The sequence below is a fragment of the Macrobrachium rosenbergii genome, chromosome 21 (genome assembly GCF_040412425.1).
Source record: "Macrobrachium rosenbergii isolate ZJJX-2024 chromosome 21, ASM4041242v1, whole genome shotgun sequence".
Classification (NCBI taxonomy): domain Eukaryota; kingdom Metazoa; phylum Arthropoda; class Malacostraca; order Decapoda; family Palaemonidae; genus Macrobrachium; species Macrobrachium rosenbergii.
The window spans coordinates 45,474,384-45,499,272 of record NC_089761.1 but is presented as its reverse complement, the minus strand read 5'-3'; the positions used below and the strand labels follow the sequence as shown (position 1 = coordinate 45,499,272).

General features: G+C 35.5%; 2 protein-coding genes across 2 annotated transcripts in view; both read left to right on the top strand.

Moving 5' to 3' along the window:
* The window catches only part of LOC136850124 (alpha-(1,3)-fucosyltransferase C-like), a 4,858-nt gene extending 2,790 nt beyond the window's left edge, over positions 1–2,068 (top strand). The window contains exons 4-5 of the mRNA XM_067123693.1: positions 1–266; positions 480–2,068. The exon at positions 1–266 is cut by the window's left edge and continues 454 nt beyond it. Of these exons, the coding sequence (XP_066979794.1) occupies positions 1–266; positions 480–728 (515 nt within the window). The 3' untranslated portion in view covers positions 729–2,068. The remainder of the gene's footprint in view (positions 267–479) is intronic.
* A 2,802-nt stretch (positions 2,069–4,870) lies between these two features.
* Positions 4,871–24,448, top strand: LOC136850123 (protein white-like). Its single transcript, XM_067123692.1, has 15 exons — positions 4,871–5,444; positions 8,242–8,389; positions 8,935–9,051; positions 10,571–10,692; positions 12,223–12,294; positions 13,271–13,369; positions 13,963–14,109; positions 14,506–14,597; positions 15,193–15,409; positions 16,178–16,297; positions 17,214–17,345; positions 18,208–18,436; positions 21,690–21,795; positions 22,761–22,932; positions 23,816–24,448. The coding sequence occupies exons 1-15, from the start codon at positions 5,400–5,402 to the stop codon at positions 23,930–23,932; spliced, it is 1,935 nt and encodes a 644-aa protein (XP_066979793.1). The 5' UTR covers positions 4,871–5,399; the 3' UTR covers positions 23,933–24,448.
* The last annotated feature ends 441 nt before the right edge of the window (positions 24,449–24,889 follow it).

Sequence of the window (24,889 nt, the reverse complement as noted above, 5' to 3'; positions counted from 1 at the left end):
CGTATCAGGGCTATGACGCCACCAAGGATGGGTGCCTGAAAATGGCAGGAGAGAATTACCTCTTTATCTTTTCACTTGAAAATAATTTTTGTAAAGATTACATCACTGAAAAAGTCTACAATTTTCTCTACTACCCAATAGTCCCTGTGGTTCGCGGATCTGCAGACTACTCTTTGTATCTGCCTCCGAATTCTTACATAAATGCGAATGAATACAGTCCAAGGGAACTGGCCCAGAAATTACTGTTCTTGCAACGAAATCCTGAGGTAATATTGTTAGTACCTGCCTTCATCTCTTTCTGGCTGTGCATATGTCTGTGAAATTACAAATGCATATATTTATCAATAATTTGTTAAACTTACAGTGAAAATCGTACTAGCAGCTGTCTTACGTTTATATTGTTCTATATCTTGTAGAATAACAGTTGTTATAATATCTTTGATATCCAATAACTCTAAAAAACAAATATCGATTTTCAGGAGTACCAGAAATATTTTGAATGGAAGCAGCACTACCAGCCTTCGACCATTGGTGGAGAAAGAACCTTCTGCCACCTGTGTGCGCGGTTGTATGACCCTGATATATACAAGCATAACATAATTGAAGACTTTGAAGACTGGTTTGTTTACAAGTCCGAGTGCTGGAGCCCTATATATCGTGAAGAACTTCTTCAGCAGAACGGAACATTTTACGTGAATCAAACGTCAGTGACTGATGCTGGCATTTAGTTAAGAGGTCTCATAGCTGGCAGAACAGACAATCAGGATAATTGCTACAATGAAAAGCTAGTGATGGCCTCATTTTAGTCCCATGCGTATGCGGATGGTGTGTGTGTGTGTTTTGTTCTGTCAAGATGAGACTGGATCAGAAAGTGCAAACTTTTAAGAGCTTGTCAAAACAGACAAATACGTTTGAAGAGAAAATACATTTTAGAGAGCAGTTCTGTAAAGAGTGAAAAAGATTCTACTGATTTATGCTTAATAGAAGAAAATGATAACTAGGAAGTTTTGAAGTTTGTAAGCCTATGCTCGGCAGATACAATGTATATAGCACTTCATTTATACAGTATACATCCACCACATGCACCATTTTTACTGGCTGCTCTGGGAGCAAGACCCCATGCTATCATAAGCCCAGCCATATGAGCAACAATCACCTGCAAGGCAAAACATTATCTGCACGTGCTCCTGTCGATAACAGCTTATCAGTCAAGCGCTGACTGCCTGCAAAGCCCCAACCTGAGACAACTCTATAAAGGCCAACATCATGTGACTCACTGCAAAGCACTTCATATGTTGATGACCATGGTTCCACTGATGCCAGGTAATAGTAACAAAACAGTGATTACTCAAGATATCAGTCGCTGCAAAAAGTATGAATGAAAGGAAAACATAAAGACACAAAATATCATTATCCCGTCTTAACCAACACTTCGTCTTTCAAGGTGTCTGGCAGTTAACGTTAAAACCCTAATGTATCCATGAAACTAATCTGCACTGGTAATTCATTCAGCTGCCATCATCCATATTCACCTGTCGTTAGTTTTAAGATTCTGTAAAATTTTGACAGCTGAGGTGAAAGTCAGCACTTAACACACGTCCATGACGTGGAGTTTGCACATAGACAAACACACACATACACACACACGCACACACACACACACACACTCGATAACTGTGTGAAAGCAGGATTTCTGCGCTTGAAGCAAAGGAAATGGGCTGGAAAAGAGAATTTATAGTATCAAAGACTGTTGGAAACTGGAATATAATCTTGTCTGTCATAGGTTCCATTCGGTGTTGCCATTGAAGCTCAGTTTTTAATGCCAATTGAATATGTGCTAGAACTTATAACGGTTTTTCCAGCCCAAAGACAATATCAGTTTGCCTTAGAAAGGTCTGAGACCCTTTCATCATCCACAGAAGACACTCGAGTGGGTTACTTCTTTTTTGGCTTCATATTTGCTTGTTTTAATTCCTAATCACAATGATGAAATAAAATGAAAATTCTAGCTCATATGACCTGATGGTGCTCTTGTTAACCTCAAAATGAAATATACTTTTCTACATTTCCTTGAGGTTCACTGTCCTTTTGAAGACATAAACAGGAAAAGCATAACTTCAGTACTGAATTTGAAGTCTCTAGCTTCGCTAAGCATCCTGCAAGAATGTTTCTGAGTAGAATCACTGAACATACTACCAAACACGTTTGGAAATGAAGATGCATGTAAATACCACTTACACAAAATAACCATGGAACGTTGCCAAAACCTTTCTGCATTCTGCCATCGGAGGGTTCCTATTAAACAGTAAAAGTTTTGTTTGTCCGTTTTCTGTGCAACTTCCATGTGAAACATTGCTTCTCTCTTTCTTGACTGGAAGACTTCCTTGTTAATTTTATTGCAGTTCAGCAGCCTTTTAAATCAACTAAAAATAGCCACACAGTGACAGATAAGCCAGGTTCATTGAAATTTTAAAGATCAGATCCAGTGTCTGTGCTGAGCTGGGCATTGTCTGCAAATTTTTTTTGAAGTAGGCAACCTCAGACAACAACTCAACTCATTAATAAAAGAGCAACTTCATCTTTCATGGAACCTTATATAAGCAATATTTCTTTGATTACGTTTAAACTGAATTACCATTTTACTACTGTTATAAAGATGAATTTCAAGCTTCATATTTTGAGACGATTAGTCTAAATTCTCAAATCGCCACTAATAAGTATATTATCAAGCTGTAGTCTGTTATCATAGTCATACTTAAACACAAATTCACTCAGACATACTCATTAGCAAACATACGCTCGCACACACTCATATATATATATATATATATATATATATATATATATATATATATATATATATATATATATATATATATATATATATATATATATATTAAATATATATAAATATAATATATATATATATATATATATATATATATATATTAAATATATATAAATATATATATAATATATAAGTTTATATGTTATATATATATATATATTATATGTATATATATATATATATATATATATATATATATATATATATATATATATATATATATATATATATATATTTACGTATGCTAAACTATTAATATTCTGATATATTCCTGTCCAACAATACTAATATAAAATATATATGACCAACTTTCAGACCTTTAGATTCCTTCATAGAATGAAGAAAATTAGTGATCTTGATAACTACTTTCATCGTGACTCGAAAGTTTTGGTATTATCTTTAACTTTATCTTTGTTACTTAAAGCGTGGACTAAATGTCATTCAGGTTTTCAGTGCAGTAGATTACAGGTATTTTTTAATAGTCGGTTTGGTTATAAAAGGAATTTTATAATATCCTGATTATCTGAATTTTATAATCATTCCAGAATGGAAGAAGGAAGGAAATGATTAGCTGTTGTCATTTCCAAGTTAATGGTTATCTCTTGTCTTTTCAAGTTAAAGTTTCAATTTGACAGCAATCGTTTTGTTTTTGAATATTAATTTGGAAACTAAAAGAATACAAGACAATATGAAATTTATTAATCATTCCCAAGCAGTTACAGAATGAAAGAAGGAAGGAAATGAGGTTTAAAGGTTAATGAAATAATAAATGAAGTAGATTGATGGATAATAAGGAGTACTAATTTCCCTTGTCAGTGGTTTGGCACTCCTCCATGATAAAGGCTAATAATGACTCAATGTGAATTCATGGTATTAGGGAATGTGAGGTAAAACACACAGTGATCTCAGACACATTACACACACACACACACACACACACACACACATATATATATATATATATATATATATATATATATATATATATATATATATATATATATATATAAATATATATATATATATATATATATATATATATATATATATATATATATATATATATATATATATATATATATATGAGTGTTGTGTATGTGTGTGTGTGTGTGTGTTGGGGAGAAGGGGCTGTGTGTATATGAGTTTGTAAACACAGACCAAGACTAGGACATAGGATGTCACACAGTCTTTTCTCTGGACGAAAGTGCTCCAAAGAATACGTAGATATTAAAATTAGTTACATGGAGAGTATTGTAAATGTAAATTGCCCAGATGATGCAGTAGGCGCTGAGATTTCATGTGTTACAGAAAAAAATGGTGTACTGCAAAGAGAATGACCCTCACAAAAATAATTATTGATTTTTCCAGGGAAAAGAAAACCAAAGCTACTGTTATGAAGTCTGTGATGGACAAAGGGGATAATTAAGATAGTGAAGGCAAGATTTTAATTTTAGATAAATGAAGAGCGTTTGTATTGTTGATCCAACCCCTCTGAGTGTGTTTGTGATCTGTGTTAAAATTTGCCAAGTCTTTTAAAGGGTACTCATCCATAGTTCAGCATTTAATGGCTAATGTCTTGCTTTTATAATACTTATATAAATGTATATGCATTGTGTTGATAATATACATGAACTGTGTAACAGTACAGAAACGAAAACATTAATAAGTACGTGTGTTGTCTTATTACTTAATTGTTCCAAAATTGTGTACTATTGCTTGAATATTTTTGTGTTTGGATGTCTGCATTTTCTCAAGATGACAATCTTGCATATAGAATTGATCAAAGTAATGATTTCCAGTATTTCGTTCATACCAGTCTATCCGCCTAGCTGTCCGCTTATCAGAACACCTTTTCATTGCAAACCGTTTTATCTCTTTATCACCTAATTTGAAGCTGTATCTTGATTAGCGCCTTTAGATTTTTGTCAGGCAAAGCTACTATCATATGCTTATCATCTGACGTCCTCTCTTACAAATGCTTACATATTAACTGCGACACGATAACGAACGATAAGGAATTTTATTATAAAAATCGACAATGTGTACGCCACTGCTTCGCATATCAGAGCGTGACCGTTTTATCTCAGTCTTGCTTTTTACGGACCTCGTGAAAGAAGCCTTTGTGTAACTTGCGCTTCTCTGAACAAGTTTACTGGACAAACTGGGGAAAAAGGATATAGTTGATACTTTTTAAAATAAACTAACTTTCTGGTAATTCATTGAGGATTTACTTATCTAAACGTGATTTTATGACTTCCATGATTAGGCAACACTTGAAAAGGTTATGCAACTGAACCAGAACTTCATTCTTGCTTGATAACCAGAGGTTAATAAACTTCTGCCGGTCTGGGAAAGAAGAAGATTTTCGAAGACTTCCTCGGAGATGGGTTGTCTGGGCTAGAGCAGTAAAATAGTGTTTTCGTTGATATAAATAAAAGCGAGGCTTTTTCCATCCTTAATTACATCGGACTAAGAACTATTCTTCACTATTTTAGTGAGGGAGGTTTCGGCCTAAATATTATCGACCAAGAAAAATATATAAACGAAGGCGATGGACGCGAGGACCGAAGCTTATGATAATCCAGGATTTGTAAAGGTAATGATAATTAAGTTTTTTTTTTTCTCTCTCTCTCTCTCTCAGCATTATTTGTGTCACTGATTGCATGTGCTATGAAATATTTGTATAAAGGTAATTAAAAATAAATTTGCACTGTTGACCAGTGATCGAGAGGAGAAGTCACAGAGCTTGGTAAAAGAGATTGATAAGATTGTTTTTTTTTTTTCTTTTTCGAGAGAACGGGATAATGACCGTTAGCAAATGCTAACTCCTATAAATGGAACGAAGTCTGGTGATATCTAATGAATGCACGTACTGTTGCTTGAGGAATTTACGTAACTGGGTGGTACAATAATTTGGAATTTCAGCGTTACAGATGATGACTGAAAGACTGAAGAGAAGACTCTTTGAACTGGAAGGGTCAACAAAAAAAGAAGTAGCTTTGACTATCTCATTTATTCACTTTTCATAAATAAGCAAAAAATGCGCAGCATAAATCGAGTTTCCTGTACAGCCGCTACAGCGCATAATGAAGGCCACCGAAAATAGATTTATCTTTTAACCATGGCCCGGTGGTGGCCTGTCCTGTATCTGAGGGCGAACAGAAAAAGTGAGGATAAAAAGAAGTACGGACGGGCAGACAAAGCCGTCACAATAGAAAACTAAAAGCGTTCTGATCACGACATCTGCCATTCATTGTCCTATCTGACTTCATATTTCTGTTCACCTCTTTACATCAATAGTCCCCAACAGCGAATATAATGTCCGTGATCCTAATAATAAAATCAGAATAATTTTCCTTTTCTTGAACCAAACAAAAACGTCTTTCAGTTTTCTTCTGAAGATGGAAAGAGAAACCCACAAGATTCTTGTGTATAACTTGTTTACTGGTAAATATTTACATATTACTTTGATCTCGAGCACTTTCAGGTCCTAACTGAGACCCTTTTTTCAAGAGATGAGGTAGTCAGGCTGGTTCAAGGCCCAGCAATCTTCTGGCCAGAAGATTGCTGGGCCTTGAACCAGCCTGACTACCTCATCTCTTGAAAAAGGGTCACAGTTAGGACCTGAAAGTGCTCGAGATCAAAGTAATATGTAAATATTTACCAGCAAACAAGTTATACACAAGAATCTTGTGGGTTTCTCTTTCCATTTACTTTTCTTGTTATTTTATTCTAATTACAAAAGGTGAGCCCCTCTGTTTATATAAAGTTCCGCTGGGTCTGCCCCGGTATCTGACTTTTTTCTTTTTACAAAACTATTGGAAAGTAACGTAAAAAAATCTTTTACATCATCTCGCTTCCTATCTCTTCCTACCCGAAAAGATAGGATTCAGCGGAGCGGTAATGAATGCGAAGATAATGGGAATGACCATTCTATCTAATCAGTCACTTCTTAGTGCAAGTGGCAGGGTAATTTTTGGTATCTTGTAATGAAAAGGTGGGAGGGTGCTATCTACTCAAATGACGTGGTCAGTTCAATGGAATTCTTTTTCGTGAATAATTTTAGAACACTCTGGATGATCTGACGTCTTTGCTTCTCACCGGAAAAGTGAAATAGAAAGAGGTCATTCTTTTCGTAACATTTTTTCATTGGACGATGAATTCAAAGGCGTGTGAGACTATTGACATATTTGTTTATTTAACATCCCGACTCCATCTCGAGTCATTTTTAATCTTTGAGATGAAAAATGCGCCACACTTTATGGAAGAATATAATATTAACGTATATTCGTAGGTTAATTTGAGTGGTCTCTGTAATGTTTTGTCAATTTCCTTAAACAGAGAAATTCTCAAAGAGGAATCGAACATTTGTAATGTAAAGATTTTATGGGCCCTATATAAATCTAAGCTTATCACTTATAGACTTTTTTTGGGGGGCGTTTCTGTAAACTGTTACTGATTAATACCAACGATATCCGACATCTGTTAAAAATATTAAGGTGATGACTTTGAGAGTTTATCGGAAAACAGGGCTTCTGGAAATAAAGTTATGTGTGGGTGATATCTTGAAATCATCAAAATTTTTCAGAGATAAGTTTTATCAGTGATGCGTCATAATGCTGTACGCAACTGGAGATCTGACTCTTTTGTGTCCTTAACCGAATATTAGGTAGAAGAATAATTTCTTTTTCTGCGTGTTTCAGTCAGATGTTAAGTAAATGTATAATGTTTTCTCGGTGATATAATGTCACGAAGAAATGATTGATGGGAGATATTCCCGAATCACAACTTGATATTAATACCTTGAAGATATAGCATTTTTAATGGGGAACTAATGATTCAGTATAATTTTAGATATCACGCCGATATCCAGATTTCCAAAAACTACTTTCAAAAGCCAGAGGCTCTGATATAGGGAAAGTATAAAGAACCTGTAACATAAGTTTTATTTCAGCTTTTGAAAACATCAAAGCTTATGATTTGTTTTACTTATACAAATCAAATTTTCAGCTGGTTAAGTAGTTCCTGGTTCTTTGTAGACAATACTGAGAGATTATAACTAGATGATTCGAATTTTGGCTAAAATCTCAAAGAAAACACAGAGTTATTTATTTAATGAGGTTTCCATACGAATGCTTTCCTTAACTGCATAAATGTTACATTTAAAAAGGATATTTGAGTTCATCAGATATAAATGATCAATGAAATGTACGCGGTAATCAGCCATTTTGGTTCTTTCGGATATCGGTGAAATTCATTCAACAGTCTTGAAAGCAGCGTTTTAACAGCATGCAGAAGCTCTATAACCCGTAGCTCAGCGAAGTTATCCCTCCTCCCTCTTCGTTTGTTTATATTGTGGCTAAACTCTTCTTCTTCTTGGTCGTCTCCCGCAGGACGCCGAGACATCGGTGCCAATCGAAGCCAGCGGGAAAAGAGGGGAGAGACTGGCCTACTCCTGGGAAAATCTGAACGTCTACGCTCCCGTGCTGCAGGGATGCTGCAAGAGAAATAAAGTCTCCGAAAAACACATTTTAAGAAATGGTATCTTTGTTTTCAGTGTTTCCTAGTTTAGTGAGTTACAAAGGTTTATAGTTAATATCTATGTTGGACTGGTTTGGAGGGCTTTAAGATCAGACTGGTGTGTGTTTTATATGTAATTAGAGTGATCATGTGCTTTTGATGTTCATCGGGAGAAGAAAACTTTAATTTTATCCTAATTGTTAAATCTTTACAGTAGCAGTAAAAAAAATAATAATAATAATTGAAAGCCATTATCTATGTGTTACATATACAAATATATATACGTATTGGAAAGCCATTATTTACGTGCTACAAACAAACATACATACATACGTTCATACATATTTTAAGCCATCATTTACGTGTTGCATACATGCATTCATACACGCATACGTATTCGAAAGCCATTATTTGTTACATACATACATACATACATACATACATACATACATACATACAACACTGTATGTATATCTTTTCTGCAGTTACTCGTGCTAAATTAACCCTTAAACTGGAAATTGTTTTGAGCAAAACCTTTCATACAAAACCTATGCCTCCCTCCCCAGTGACAGGTGTGTGCCGACCAGGTGAGCTCCTGGCAATCATGGGGGCGTCAGGTGCCGGCAAAACGACGCTCCTCAACTGCCTCACCTTCAGGAGCGACCAGACCCTCAAAATCAAAGGTAAAAATGCACCTTTTCGATATTTTACCATACTTTTGATGATGTTACGAACATAGGTTTGATTGTAGTGATCATTTTTTGTTCAAAGGGTTTACATATATTCCGGTATTTTATTTATGTTCTACGTATATGTATATATATATATATATATATATATATATATATATATATATATATATATATATATATATATATATATATGGGTGTGTGTGTTATATATAAATATGTATATTTATACATATAAATATATATATATATATGAATATATATATTTATATATATATATATATATATATATATATATATATATATATATATATATATACATATATATATATATCATATTACCATGTGTAGTTTCATGCATACGTAAGACAAAACATGGGAAAAAATAACATTCATCATCTCAGATGAAAAACGACATCAATAGACAACACCACGAAATTTCATCAGACTTTCTCTCTCTCTCTCTCTCTCTCTCTCTCTTGCAAAGTGAAATAAGACCGAAGTCTTGAAAAGCACAAGAGGTAAGGAGTTCCTGAGTCTTATAGTCGGAGGAAAGTAAGTTTACACACACACACACAGAGAGAGAGAGAGAGAGAGAGAGAGAGAGAGAGAGAGAGGGTGACAAAATAGCTAAATATGACTCTCAGGATCACATCTCCACAGGGTTTACCTGAAGAGTGGTCTTTTCCTCCGAAAATGGACAAGAATTCAATTAATTACTAACTCACTTTGACAACCTTGCATCTCATACAGGTAAAAAGCAAAATATTAAATATTAATGATGTTGTAGAGAAGATATGAAGTATAAAGCCCATGAAACTTGTTTTAATTTTCAAATTCTCCCAATGATAATCGTTAGTGTCCTGATAACTGAAGCAAATCGGCCATATTTCATCGTTTTATTTTTTATTTTGTTAATAAGGATTACTGTTGAAGCAAATTTTACCGATCTCTTTTAGAGAAACCAAGAAGGCTGAGTGATAAAACTTTGTTTAATTTCTCATTTGATTTCCATCTCAGCTTTTCTGTTATTTAGGGATGTTGCAAAGTATTTTATACCCGTAATGGGCTTACAGAAATTTTTGCGATTTTTGATTGGTTTGTCAAAGAGAGTTCCTCCTATTGGCTGGGAGGAGGCCTCCTTCCCCTCCTCTGCTTTGACAATCAATAAAAAATCGCAAAAAATGTTATTATTATTATTATTATTATTATTATTATTATTATTATTATTATTATTATTATTATTATTATTAGTTATTATTATTATTTTTGTTATTATTATTATTATTATTATTATTATTAGTAGTAGTATTATTAGTAGTAGTAGTAGTAGTAGTAGTAGTAGTAGTAGTAGTAGTAGTAGTAGTAGTAGTCAAGGAATCATTGTACGAACCTTCCAATTTTGTCTTAATAAGAAGAAAACAGTCAATACCCTGATATTTAGTCCTTGACTTTTTATTCGTCAGCCAAATGACAAATTAATTCACGACCCTTCTGCCATTCATTCCTTCAGGTAAACTGTACGTCAACGGGCGGCAGGTGACCCCGAATCTCCTGACGAGCCGCTCCGCCTACGTCCAGCAGGAGGACCTCTTCGTCGGTACTCTGACGGTCAAGGAACAGCTCACCTTCCAGGTTAGGGGGGCCGGGCGGTGGTTTGGTTTGGTTCCTGTGCCTTTGGCTTAAGGTTAGGCTGTTGGGGTTATCAGAGAAGGAGGTGAAACAATCGTGGAGTTCAGTTAGTCTCGAATAAAGAGTTTAATGTTTCTACGTTAAAAAAAGATGTTATTTTTGGTATTACTTATGTCATTTTTTGAAGGATTTTAAAGCTATTATTATTATTATTATTATTATTATTATTATTATTATTATTATTATTATTATTATTATTATTATTATTAAAAAATATTCTTGCAATTGGGAAACAAACCCACTGTTATGTATGGGTATAAACATAGATTTATTTTTTATGTTTTTTAATATGATTTTTTGCACACATACATAGATGTATTATTATTTTTTTTATTATTATTATTATAAAATATTATGTATGGGTATTATTTATTTTTAATATGTTTATTATTATTTTTTTGGCCATTTTTTATTATTATTATTATTATTATTATTATTATTATTATTATTATTATTATAAAATATTCTTGAAATTGGGAAACAAACCCACTGTTATGTATGGGTATAAACATAGATTTATTTTTTAATATGTTTGCACACATACATAAATGTGGATTTTTTGGCATTATTATTATTATTATTATTATTATTATTATTATTATTATTATTATTATTATTATTATTATTATTATTATTATTATTATTATTATTAGTTGTTGTTGTTGTTGTTGTTGTTGCTGTTGTAGTTGTTGTTGTTGTTGTCAAGTAACATTATTTGAATAGTAGAAGATATTACCTTTAGAATTATGCAATGTTCAAGATGAATTGAGGTAGGTACTCTCAAATGTAAAAGAATAGTTTTTAAACATATTCTTCATAAGTACATCAGAATCCACGACTGTTAACCGCCTTCTTAATAAAAATCCACTTCCTTAAACAGCTACTGAACTTTTTAACAATTTGCTATATTCTTTGTCTAAAAGTTCAAGAATATAGATGGTAGAAATTGTAAGGAGAGACATAATTTTTTTGTAATAAATGCCGGTACAATACAGAGCTTAAAGGAATTTTGTTTCTTAGCTTATCCGGTAATATATTCTTATGAAAGACTTTGGGATATCAGAAGTGTTAATCTGCTTTATCAGCAAATGCTGATAAAGATGCATTCTTGGGACACGAACTGCTAGATGTTGCATAAGGTAAAGATTTGTGATAATGCAAATCTTTGCCTGACGCAAGATCTCGTAGTTCGTGTCCCAAAAATTAACACAATTCAGACCACTTTCTTTCCAAAAATTGAAAAAGGGCTTGGCTGAATTTATTTCTTTTTAAAAAATGGATATTTCATTTTACACAAATCTTTGCCTGATGCAAGATCTCGTAGTTAGTGTTCCAAAAAATTAACATAATTCAGACCGTTATCTTTTCACAAACTGAAAAAGGGCCTGGCTAGAGTTATTTTTGTGAAAAAGATGGATGGTTTATTTTACCACTAATTTCGTTGAATCACGCTGATATCTTTTTAATTCACAGGCCAACCTTCGAATGGACAGTGGTATATCTACCAGAGATCGCATGGCGAGAGTGGAAGAAGTCATGATAGAAGTTAGTGGCGAGTATTCGTATCTATCTATCTATCTATCTATCTATCTATCTATCTATCTATCTATCTATTTATCTATCTATCTATCTGTTTGTCTTCACATTTGTCGGTTGGATAACCATAGTATCGTCCACTCTCTTCATAGCTGTTTATTTCCGTGGCCAACAGGTCGTCCAAATGGAACATTACCTGAGGTCCTTTTCAGCTCACGTTACATTGAAACGATAATTTGTTGCAAAATTTAAACATCTCCATAAAGTGAGCCACGATGTCAGTGGAGATAAGACATTAACATTAACAGATCTGTTAAACTCAGCTTTTTACTGGTCGTATGATCATTAATTATGCTTGACATTTGTGTGAGTGGCTAGTTAGAGTCGCGGATCTTACAGAGTCTTTGATGAGTGAGTCGCGTCATTAGATTTGTATTGCTGGGAGAATAGAAATCTGGTCATTTGAGGTTCCAGCAATTTATGGCAAGGTTTCCTTTGGTAAGGGGATACTCTTGAGAAGCAAGGACGTTTTGCCGGGTTAGGAGGCGGTTATTATGGTTAATAGGAGGCTTGAAGAAACTGAAAAAGCTCTTTAAAGATTAAAAACCAAGAAGGAAAATATAAGATACTCTAGATATACATTATAATATGTTCTTATTAGTTTAAAATAAGCAAAGAGGTTTATGAATTTATTTTGCAACTGATGAATCCATTGCGCGAGAAAGTTCAAGATCTTAAAAGTTCAGTGAACCTGAAAATATTTAAGAGATTCAGGAAAAGTTTAAAAAAAGCCATGCAAAAGCCAGGAGAAGCACTAGTTAGATTAGATAAGACGAATTTGGGTTATTACAGATATGAAAGTACGATATTCGTTACGCCAACAAAAATTACACAAAGGAATAGTTGAAACAGATATTAACTGATGAGGCTAAGAACACGAATAAATAATTGAATATATAAATGAAATAAAATCCATTTTTTTCAGCTTAATTTGGTGAAATGCGCGAACACCTTAATCGGATACCCGGGCAGACTCAAGGGCATTTCTGGAGGAGAGACGAAGAGATTGGCATTTGCCTGTGAGGTAAGGATATTTTCTTCTAATTTCACTGTATATTTTGTTATTTAATATTGTGAAAGGGTCATACAATTTTCTTTTCATGTTTCCTCAGCAAAATGCCAATGAATTTGAGAAAAGAGAAACGTAGAGAAAAAGAGTAAAAACAGAGTAAACCACAACTTTAAAAGATAATAAAAAATAGTTTATACCATAATGATGGTTTTCCCTTCTCGCTTACCTTCTGGCAACAAATTCTAAATGCAAATCAGTCGTATTAAGGGAAAATGATCAGCTATTCAGGCAAAGTAAGTATAGGACCTACGGTGAGAGGAAAGAGCGGGGCAGCCCGATCTGCTCTTAACCCTTTCGGATTTCGACGACATAAATGTAGGTCGTTACTTTCCCAGCCTCAAAACTCAATTACCTGGAGCCACAGAGATCCAAAATGCCCTCGGACGGATTGTGGAAAGGATCCAGCGCCTTCAAGGAATCGTACAAAACAGGAGCTGTGTTGTTTTGTGTCTTTTCAGTATTAGAATAAATCAAATTAAGACAATGGAATCTGAAAGGGTTGACTTTGTTCATCTTATATAAATAGAAGTTTCGTTTTATTCCAGGTCCTGACTGATCCTCCGCTCATGTTCTGCGACGAACCGACGACCGGCCTGGACTCCTTCATGGCTCAGAATATCGTGGAAGTGATGAGGAATTTGGCCCAAAAGGGCAAGACGATTATTAGCACGATCCACCAACCAAGTTCTGAGGTCTGGTATTGCTAACACGAATGCCTTTTTACCTGCAGAAATAATTTTTTTTTTTTTTTTTTTTTTTAGCTTTTGAATTGATCTTCCAGGAAATGTCTTTATTCTATCTAGAAGTAGTGCACCAACGGAAAAGATCTAAAGTGTTTATAACTCAAAGCTTTGTTTTGAAGAAAATCATTTCACATCTTTTACATGACGTAAAGTAGTCCTGTTATTTAATTAATAAGTGTATGGTTATGTCTCGTAAAAGTAACTCCTTCCTTTGTAAATAATATTGCAATGAAAATTGCTTATAGTGAATTTACACTTACCGTTCCATTATTGACTTTATGATTACTGTTTCTTCTACGTTAAACAAGGAATACACTCCTCATCATTGTCTATTCCCCTCTAAAGGTGTTTGCCCTATTTGACCGTGTCTTATTAATGGCCGAAGGGAGAACCGCCTATTTAGGTTCGACAGAGACCGCGCTTCAGTTCTTTGCTGGGTAAATAGAAAGGAATATAAACATCTTCCTGGTTTTTTAGACAGCTAAATAGTAGATTATTACCACTCGATATGACAAAAAATAAATAAATAGATTTTAACGTATCTGAAACGTAATTTATAGAGCATTTCATTCAATGAAAATTTTATACGGATGCACTGCAAAAATGCAAGTTGTTTTCCTGATCCATTCACTAACACTTTAATCCATGGCCTGGCTCAGAATTTTAAAGCATTTGAAACAATTTATCGAGCACTTCATTACCTATAAATTTTATATAGTTGCATTGCAATTGCGAGTTGTTTTCCTGATCCAGTCACTAACTCTTTAATCCACGGACGGGCTTAGAATTTTAAAGCATTTGAAACAATTTATAGAGCACTTCATTACCTATAAATTTTATATAGTTGCATTGCAATCGCGACTTGTTTTCCTGATCCATTCACTAACTCTTTAATCCATGGCCTGGCTCAGAATTTTAAAGCATTTGAAACAATTTATCAAGCACTTCATTACCTATAAATTTTATATAGTTGCATTGCAATTGCGACTTGTTTTCCTGATCCATTCACTAACTCTTTAATCCACGGCTCAGGATGGGCAAGGTCTGCCCCGACAACTACAACCCAGCCGACTTCTTCGTCGGGAACTTGGCCATCGAGCCAGGGAAAGAAGAAGAGTGTAAACAGTTCGTGGAGAATGCCTGCGACGCCTTTGAGAAGAGCTCCTCGGGCCAGGATGTCCTTCAAGCAGCTAAGGACAATGCTCAAAATGGAAACGGAGGGATTCAGGGTTTGGACGCCCAAGTGCAGGTGCGTCGATGCGTCAGCTGTTCACTGAACGCCAGCCTTCTTTTCTTATTTCTGTGTTCCTTTATTGATGCTTAGTTAGGATATGTTTAACACTATATTAGATTCAGGTATATCACTCATTCATGAGTGGAACATGAACATATTGTATCTAATCTTCGGCTTCTGCTTGTATATGACTATTACATATTTATGGCTTTAGTGAATAGCAGGTACATCGATAACTTGATCAGTTATATTGATAGTTCATTATTTCATATAGTTTTGTTGCTCACGTCAGATCTCGCAATCCAGCAAGTGTTGCGTGGAAGTTGTGAACTCGATTGTCAACCAGGTTGAATAATCTTCCGATCCACTCACCTCCAGAAAGTGAAATTGTCTTCCTCTATGTTTCCTGAGTTATCTAAGTTTTCTTATTTAGAAATGAGTGCTGTCATCTTTAGATCAGAGAAACCCATCTCTTGCGAGCTGTTAACCAGAACAAACATGAACAAAACATATTGCGCTTTGCGTCAGAGATAAAATTATGTCCTCATTTCGCAAGTGTCTGTTAACCTGCTGATTCACACCTTCCTCTGATGATATTCAGACCTATTAATTTATTACCATTAATAAATCAGTAAACACCTGTACCCTTTGAAGAGTATTTTCGTAACTGGCAATCACTGATATAAGTGATTAGCTTCTTTAGAGAGATCATTGCATTTTAACCAACTCACGGATTTCTTATCACTGTTTTCTGCCTCTCATCTAATTCCTCGTTCCTTCCAGGTTGTTAAGTCTCCTTACAAAGTGGGCTGGTGGTCCCAGTTCAAGCCTGTCCTGAACCGCGCAGTTGTGGAAAACATCAGAGAAATCATGGTGCTACGCGTCAAGATTTTTCAAGCAATTGTAAGTGGCCGTTTGGTCACGCAGGCTCAAAATCACCCTTTGTTCAGTAGAATATTAGTTCATTTGCATAGCTTATACACAAATTAATCTCCATACCTATAGCAAATTAACTGATAAATTACCTAACATAAATCTCTCCCCAACTGATGGTAGATTCAATATTAGTTCGTGTCACTTGAGTGTAAAATAACGTACAAGTGATGCGTGGAGGGATTATTTAGCATCAGTTAAAATTTCGGCCCTTTTCAAGAGTTACAAAATCATGTATGCTCTGATTAATTCCAGGCAAATGTAAAACCTTCCCTGTATTAACGATAACCAGTTCATGAATATTTCTAGGTTATAATGGTTATGTTCTGGATTCTCGGTCCCACTCTGTCAAAAAGAAGCTACACAGCAAAAGGCAATGCATGTTGATTGATTTAACATGAACGGAAACTCACTTACCCCTACCCCTAATTTCATGTACACGCCTCATAAAAGAGCAAGCTCATACCTTCCCTGCTTCAGCAATGACCAATTCCCAAAGAATTCATTCAATAATGGAAAATCTTCCCCGTCTCAGCAGTGAAAAATTCATAGGATATCGTTCAACACAGTAAATTCCTCCTTGCTTCAACAGTGACAAATTCATGCAAACATCATTCAACACAGAGATTTTTTCCACTCCAGTAATTTAGATACCACAGAGATCTCATTCAACACAGGAAAATCTTCCCTGTTCCATCAGCCTCAAAATTACTGATATTCCAATCAGCATGGCAAAAGTCTTCCAGTTTTAACAATGACAAATTCAGACAGACATCTTCCAACAAACTCAAACCTTCCCTGCTTCAAAAAAACTTAAAGAAGTTTCATTTAATGCAGAAAAACATTTGTTTTTTCGGCGCCTGATTCATTCGACTTATTCCAACAGGTGATTGGCCTTCTCATCGGGCTTATCTACCTCGACCAGAATCAGGACCAGAACGGCGTCCAGAACATCAACGGGGCCCTGTTTATCATGGTCACTCAGACCAGCTTCGGCAGCATCTTCGGGGTCGTCAATGTACGTCAGGGCGTCGCCTTCAGAATGGCAGCGCCCCACCTAAATGAATACCCGCTTGGCTTTGATTATTTTTCTTGTGGGAGGGTCGTGTAGCAAGCTCGGTTTGGGATGCGCCGTCCTAGTTTTCGATTTTCTGTTACTTTTTTTATTTCAGTATTTCTTTCTTTCTCTATCTTTCTGTCACTTCAGACTCGCAAAGCAAGACTTATTTCCTTTGTGTGAATGTAAATAATTCAATAAGTATGCTATCCCTTTTTAACACAACAAATAGAAATGTATATTTTACAGCGAATGTATATTACCTTTTAAATGTAATCGGAATGTGGAAAATACCTCACAATACCCTTTTCCTTCTTTCTTTTCTTATGTTAATGACTTTACCTTTATTTGCCATTACAGTTCTCAATTTAGATCATACTTCTCTGTATGCTAATTACTGTGATTTTCTTCTTCCAAAAGAAAACACGAAAACGTATAAAAGTTAAATATACCTTAGTTTAACCAGACCACTGAGCTGATTAACAGCTCTCCTAGGACTGGCCCGAAGGATTAGACTTATTTTACGTGGCTAAGAACCAATTGGTTACCTAGCAACGGGACCTACAGCTTATTGTTGAATCCGAACCACATGATAGCGAGAAATGAATTTCTGTCACCAGAAATAAATTCCTCTGTATTCTTCATTGGCCGGTGGGAGATTCGAACTCGCGGCCAGCAGAGTGGTAGCTGAGAACGGAACCCACCCTCCCAATGAGGAACTACGAAAACGTATAATTGAAACACCATCATGTACAGAGAGAATACACTTACTCTTACCCAAATCAGCCAAATAAAATGAACAAGCCACCCTTCCCGCCCACAGACATTCTGCGCCCAGCTGCCTGTCTTCCTGCGGGAACACTTCAACGGGATGTATCGGACGGACGTCTACTTCCTGGCGAAGAACGTCGCCGAGATTCCGCTGAGCATCGTCACTCCCATCGTGATCATCAGCATCTCGTACTTCATGGTGGGGATGAACCCGCTGGCAGAGAGGTTCTTCATCGCCATGGGGGTTTTGGTCATCGTCAGCAACGCCGTGACGTCCTTCGGTGAGCTATTGGTACCCTGCGCTTACACGTGACTGGGAACAGATGCACTAGTAAAAATGATAAGCTTTTCGACAGCCCCTCTCCTTATGAGTGGACAGAGGGCGTAAAGCAATGCAGATCCATGAAATTAAACAAGAAAATAATCCTAAGAATGAGGTAGTGTCATCCTCAGACACTTCCTGACATGTAGAAAGTTTCTTCGTTTCTATTTTTAGCGACTATTCCGGGTAGCAGACTCCTGAGATGTATGCTAGTATTGCACCAGCCCCGATTTTTTTGTCATGGCCCTAGGTTATGTTAGGTTGGGTTAGGATTTTAAGTTGGTAGTCTATTTGGATGTGGGAAACATAATGAGATTATTTTCATGAAAATTCTATGGTTAGTTTTTAAGATATGGCGTTCCGCTTTTTTCTGGGAAAGGTCCCGTTGCTCGGTTACATCTCGGGAAAATGCTTCCGGGTAACTTATTAGGCAACCTCTACTAGCCCACCCACGAACTGGGGCTAGCTCCACTACCCCGCTGAAAAGTTTTTGATAATTCGTTGTTTACTTCGTAATATGAATTTTTTTCCCGTTATTTAGATCAGCATATTAGCTTCAGTGGTTCATAGTGATTTAATTTCATTCCAATCATCAGCAAAAGGAACGTAAACTAGAGTGATACCAAAAGCCCTGTCAAGTTATCGCAAGCTTTTTCTTGGGTTAACACCTGTCCGTCCTTGGCAATGGTGTTTAATATGGATTTAGATCCATGATCATTATTCATGGATACAGGTGATTCCTTCCCTCGATTTTTTCAGTATTTTTGTTGAATTGAATTGAATATAGAATTTAGGCCAAAGGTCAAGCACTGGGACCTATCAGATCATTCAGCGCTGAAACGGAAATTGACAGTAAAAGGTTTGAAAGGTGTAACAGGTGGAAAATCTCGCAGTTATGCTATGAATAAACTGTTAAGAGAAGGTTGAAAAAGATGGAAGAAAGAGAATAGGAAAGGAGGTGCAGTAAAAGAAACGAAAGGGGTTGCAGCTAGGGGCCGAAGGGATGCTGCAAAGAACCTTAAGTGATGCCTACAGTGCACTGCATGAGGTGCACTGACGGCACTAACCTCCTACGAGGGTCAGTATTTTGATGAAGAAATGACTGAGTCCTCTTCCTTCTAAAGATTGAGGAAAATCAATTACTAAACCATCTTCATTGCTTTTTGTTGATTTATGATGTATCTGAATAATTTTTGCCTTTATCTGAGTTCAGTTGATAATCCAGTTATCTCTGATAAATCATGATCTTTTGTAAATTGTTATTACTATGATTACTGTTTGGCATGGATAGAATAAATTACATTTCATCTTCCTTAATTCATTCATGATTTTGAATATGTTTGATTGTCACTATCGGTTTTACGTTGTCACCCTATAATACAGTATAACCTGTTTCTTGTCATTTAAAGCTATCTCTCCCTTGATTTCTTATACTGTGCGTCGAGGTTTAACAAAATAAATTGCATTTTGTCTTGGTTATCCTGTTGGTAATTTAGAATACAACTTATTATTTTACTTCATTTTTGGTCAACTGATAAAATAATTTTTTTCAATTATTAATAATTTTCAATTTTATAATATATTCGACGACAGATTTCAACAGAATAAATCACAAAATAAACTAAGCTACATTCTATTTCCATTACATAACTGATATTTTAATATTCTCAAGAATAATTACAATTTTTTCTCCTGTCACCTGGTTACATATATAATTGATCATTAAGTAATGTTACTTGTTATCCATAATCTTTTAATTAATTTCAAGGTTGAGCAAGACAAATTACATTCCTTCCTCATTACTCAATTGATAATTTTTAATTTACTTGATTTCTATTTTTTTTTTTTTTTGCATTCAGCTATTAATAGTTTTTCTCATTACATAATATTGCTCTGCGTTACTATCATCTATTTCAGCGTTCATGTGATGATATAATGAGATTCATTATTATATAATGTTACCTCTCCTTGTAGAACCTTAAAAGTTCAAGGTAAGATGAAATGCATTATTACCCTAAAACAATTCACCTTGTACTTATGTATTCCTCTTCTTTTTGTATCTATTATTATTTTGCGTAATTTTTTTTTTTTTTGCAAATAAACACCACATTCCTTGGAGGCTAGAAAAGTAAGTATACCTTAGTTTAACCAGACCACTGAGCTGATTAACAGCTCTCCTAGGGCTGGCCCGAAACGATTAGACTTATTTTACGTGGCTAAGAACCAGTTGGTTACCTAGCAACGGGACCTACAGTTCATTGTGGAATCCGAACCACATTATACCGAGAAATGAATTTCTATCACTAGAAATAAATTCCTCTTATTCTTAACTTCAAGGCAATGGCCCTTGTGTGTTTGTTCCATATGAATATGGTTTATCTTCTGAATAATAATAATAATAATAATAATAATAATAATAATAATAATAATAATAATAATAAAAGAACATTACAAATCATGTCAAGGCTGAACTGATCAACTAAGATTATCTATATACCTTTGAGTCTACACGAACAATTCTCATCTTCTTCGTGTACTCGCCTGATAATCTTATATTTCATAAGTAAGTTATGATTTATTCCCCTTTATTATTGCTAGCATGCCTTGCCGTCTAAAATAACGGTAACATAAGTGATGGTCAAGGGACGGATAATTCCGACCGTAGGAAGATTATGGACCATTCCGAAGCTCAGGTGCTTTCATTATTATTATTATTATTATTATTATTATTATTATTATTATTATTATTATTATTATTATTATTCTGAAGATGAAGCCTATTCATATAGAACAAGCCCACCGCAGGGGCCATTAACTAGAAATTCAAGCTTCTAGAGAATATGGTGTTCATTAGAAAGAAGTAAATTAACAGGAGGTAAAGTGAAATACAGAAAGAAGAGATCTCACTTATCAAAAAAGGAAAAATAATAAATTAACAAATTAATAAGCAGATCAAAAATGTAATTGAAATATTCAAATACAAGGAGAATTGTATTAGAGTAGTAATGCACTTGAGCTTTTGAAGTTTCAGTTGCACGATGTATTCAGGGAGACTGTTCCACAGTCCAACGGTGCGAGGATTTAGAACCATGATCTTTATAAAGAGGACCATTGGTGAGAAAGACTTAACCCTGGGTTGGACGATGACAAATCTAAAAGTGGAGTGTATTCTCCGTAGAATATCGGTGTTAATGACCTTCGAACTCTAACAGGTCTCATGGTCTCCTGTCTGGCTCCAAACGTCAACGTAGCCCTTGGAATGTCGGCTCCGCTGATCGTCCCTCTCATGATCTTCGGCGGATACTTCTTGAATTCTGAGTAAGGAAAAATGAACTTCGAAAGTCGTAGTTGTGGACACTATAAAAACATAAGATTGAAGACAAAGAAGGGATGGGGAAATGTGTGATGATCTTGCGAAAGGGAGAGAGAAAGAGACTAAAATAAAGATCTGGATAATATGACCATCATAGTCGTAGTCAGTCAATGATAGACTGCCATGGTCCCTAGAAGGGAGGGGGGGGGTGGTTGGGAAGTGAGAAGGGTCCCTCTTCCCATTTTACACGTTTAAAGGACGTTTCTTTGAGCCAAGCTTAGGAATTTTCTTCCTGCTTCTTTTTTTCTTTTTATACCATTATAATTTATCTTCCTTTAAGATGGATAACCTTGCCCTCCTGCTTCCTTCGTTTTCCTTTTTCTTGGTTTCTTCGAGCCCGGGCTACAAAAGGGCATTAGGTTGGCCCCAGTGATCTTTCACTTTAAAAACACATTATATTGTTTGTTAGTTCTCGTGACATGTTTGGAAAGGTAATTCGGTAAGGCGATGGAATTTTAGGCCTAGGTAACCCGTCTCTGTCCGTATTCAGTGCTATCTAAGTTTTATTTAGATACGGTATTGGTTTATGGAAGAAAAAAAGTTGCTCTTTGCGTTTTTATCCACTGGTTCCTCTCCGGAATTGTTTGGAAAGGTAATGCGGTAAGGTGATGGAATTTTAGGCCTATCTATGTTTTATTTAGATGCAGTATTGGTTTATGGTCTTGTACAGAACTTAGGAAAGGAAAAAAAAAGTTGCTCTTCGCGTTTTTATTCACTGGTTCCTTTCTGGGATTGTTCGGAAAGGTAATTCGGTGAGGTGATGGAATTTTAGGCCTAGGTAAACCGTCTCTGTCTGTATGTAATGCTTTGTTATTGTTTATAGCGATGGTCTGACACAGAACTTAAGAGAGGAAAAAATATATATCCTCTTTGCGTTTTTATTCGATAGTTCCTCTTCGTCCTTTTGCAGCACCGTCCCCGTCTACTTCATCTGGATCAAATACATCTCGTGGTTCAACTACGCAAACGAAGCCTTGATGGTCAACCAGTGGGAGGGCGTCAGCAACATCACCTGTCCTGCGGAATCGGACTCGTGCCTGAGAGATGGAGGGGAAGTTATCGAGTCACTTGGATACGGAGAGGTAAGCCTGCGCACGCGCGCGTGTGTTTCAAACTTCACTTATCTTTATATTCGTGAGTTCTTTTAACATCCCTTTTCCTCACTTACGTTCAGCTACAGTTTTCTTCTGGCATGTGTAACTTTTTCTTGACCCTTTTTGTTTGTTTTGCATGATTTATTAATTTCAATCCTTTCTATCTTCTTTTAGTTGAGTTTTATCTCATTCTCGTAAATCTTAACCTATTTTTATCATCCCGTCTGTGTTTTGTATTACGATGTTGAATGGGAACTTTCATTCTCTTTTGTACACAGTTTCATTATATCTCTGTTCAGATGTGACTACTTCATTGCACTTAACATTTGTTTTACCTTCTAAATATGACTCAATTTCTCCCTTTTTGTGAATTAATCTTTTCTCATTTGCGGCACAATTTACCTTCACTTATTACGTGCCTTTATTCACCTCCTCTATTGAGCGACTTCCACCCTCACTCTCATTTATTCAGTTATCTTCTTTTAGTTTTCTGTAAAAGAAAACTATTGAGATGGCTATGTGTCTGTCCGCCCTCAGATCTTAAAAACTACTGAGGCTAGAGGGCTGCAAATTGGTATGTTGATCTTCCATCCTCCAATCATCAAACATACCAAATTGCAGCCCTCTAGCCTCATTAGTTTTTATTCTATTTCAGGGTTAAAGTTAGTCATGATCGTGCGTCTGACACCACTATAGGTGCCAACAACACCGGCCACCATCGGACCGTGGCTAAAAGTTTCATGGGCCGCGGCTGAGAGTTTCACGGGCCGTGGCTGAGAGTTTCATACAGCATTATACGCTGTACAGAAAACTCGATTGCGCCGAAGAAACTTCGGCGCATTTTTTATTTTTCTCTCTCTTCCTTTCACAGAACAGCATCGACTTCGACATAGGCCTCCTGTTTGCACTGCTAGTCGGGTTCAGAGTTCTGGCCTTCCTCTTTCTGCTCATGAGGACATCGAGGAAATCCGTCAAGAATTACGAATAAGTCGTAGTGAATAATAAGAGGGAACCTTGTCAAGAATTACGAATTAATAATAAAAATGATCGGGTCAAAACGTGTTGGAACTCTTGCAATACCTAAGAAAATATAATAGGAAACACTCGATGAATAAGAGAGAGCCACTCAGCAAGATGTGGAAATCAGGCAAGAACCGGGAATGAAGAAGAAATTACAATAAGAGAAAATTCTTCAAGAATTGTAGATGAAGAAGAAAAAATCATTAACAAGACTTCGATCAAATCCGTCAAGAAATTTAAGTTAAAAAAAAATTATAAACATGACTTGGAAAAAATCCATAAATACTTACGAATAAGAGAAAATAACCAACCAGATTTACATATCCTGCAATAGTGACAAATAGTTACGAGAAAATATTCTACAAGACTTCCAGAAAAACTGTCAATTTTGACGAATAAGTAAAAAAATATAATCATCAGAGGAATTCTTATCGTATAAAAATGTCAGTGAACCATTTAATGTCAATAAAGTCTCACAAAGTTAGCCGAGTCTTGTATTTCGCCTATTACATTCATAATGATTTTAACGGTTTTCGGGACTTAACTTCTAATTAGGGACAACCTGAAACGTAGACAAGGATTCTCATACACACGTACCTACGTCAACTAACTTCACCACTCTCACTTATTAATATGCTGCTTTCAATTTATCCCCGACAGAATAATGTAGATACTTCAGACTTACAAAAAAAAAAAAAAACAACAAAAAAGAGCGAGACCAAAAAAAAAATTAAAAATGAGGGGTTGGAGGTGGACGATACTGCTCAACTAGAGTCAGTGCTGATGGAAATTGCATTCAATTGCTGAGGAATTCAACGACGTTAAGTGATTTTTCTTTCAAGTAACATAGCTGGACCCTTACTATAAGTCATAGAAACTCGAACTTTAAACTGTTCTCAGATCACAGAGGTCGATAACAACTGGA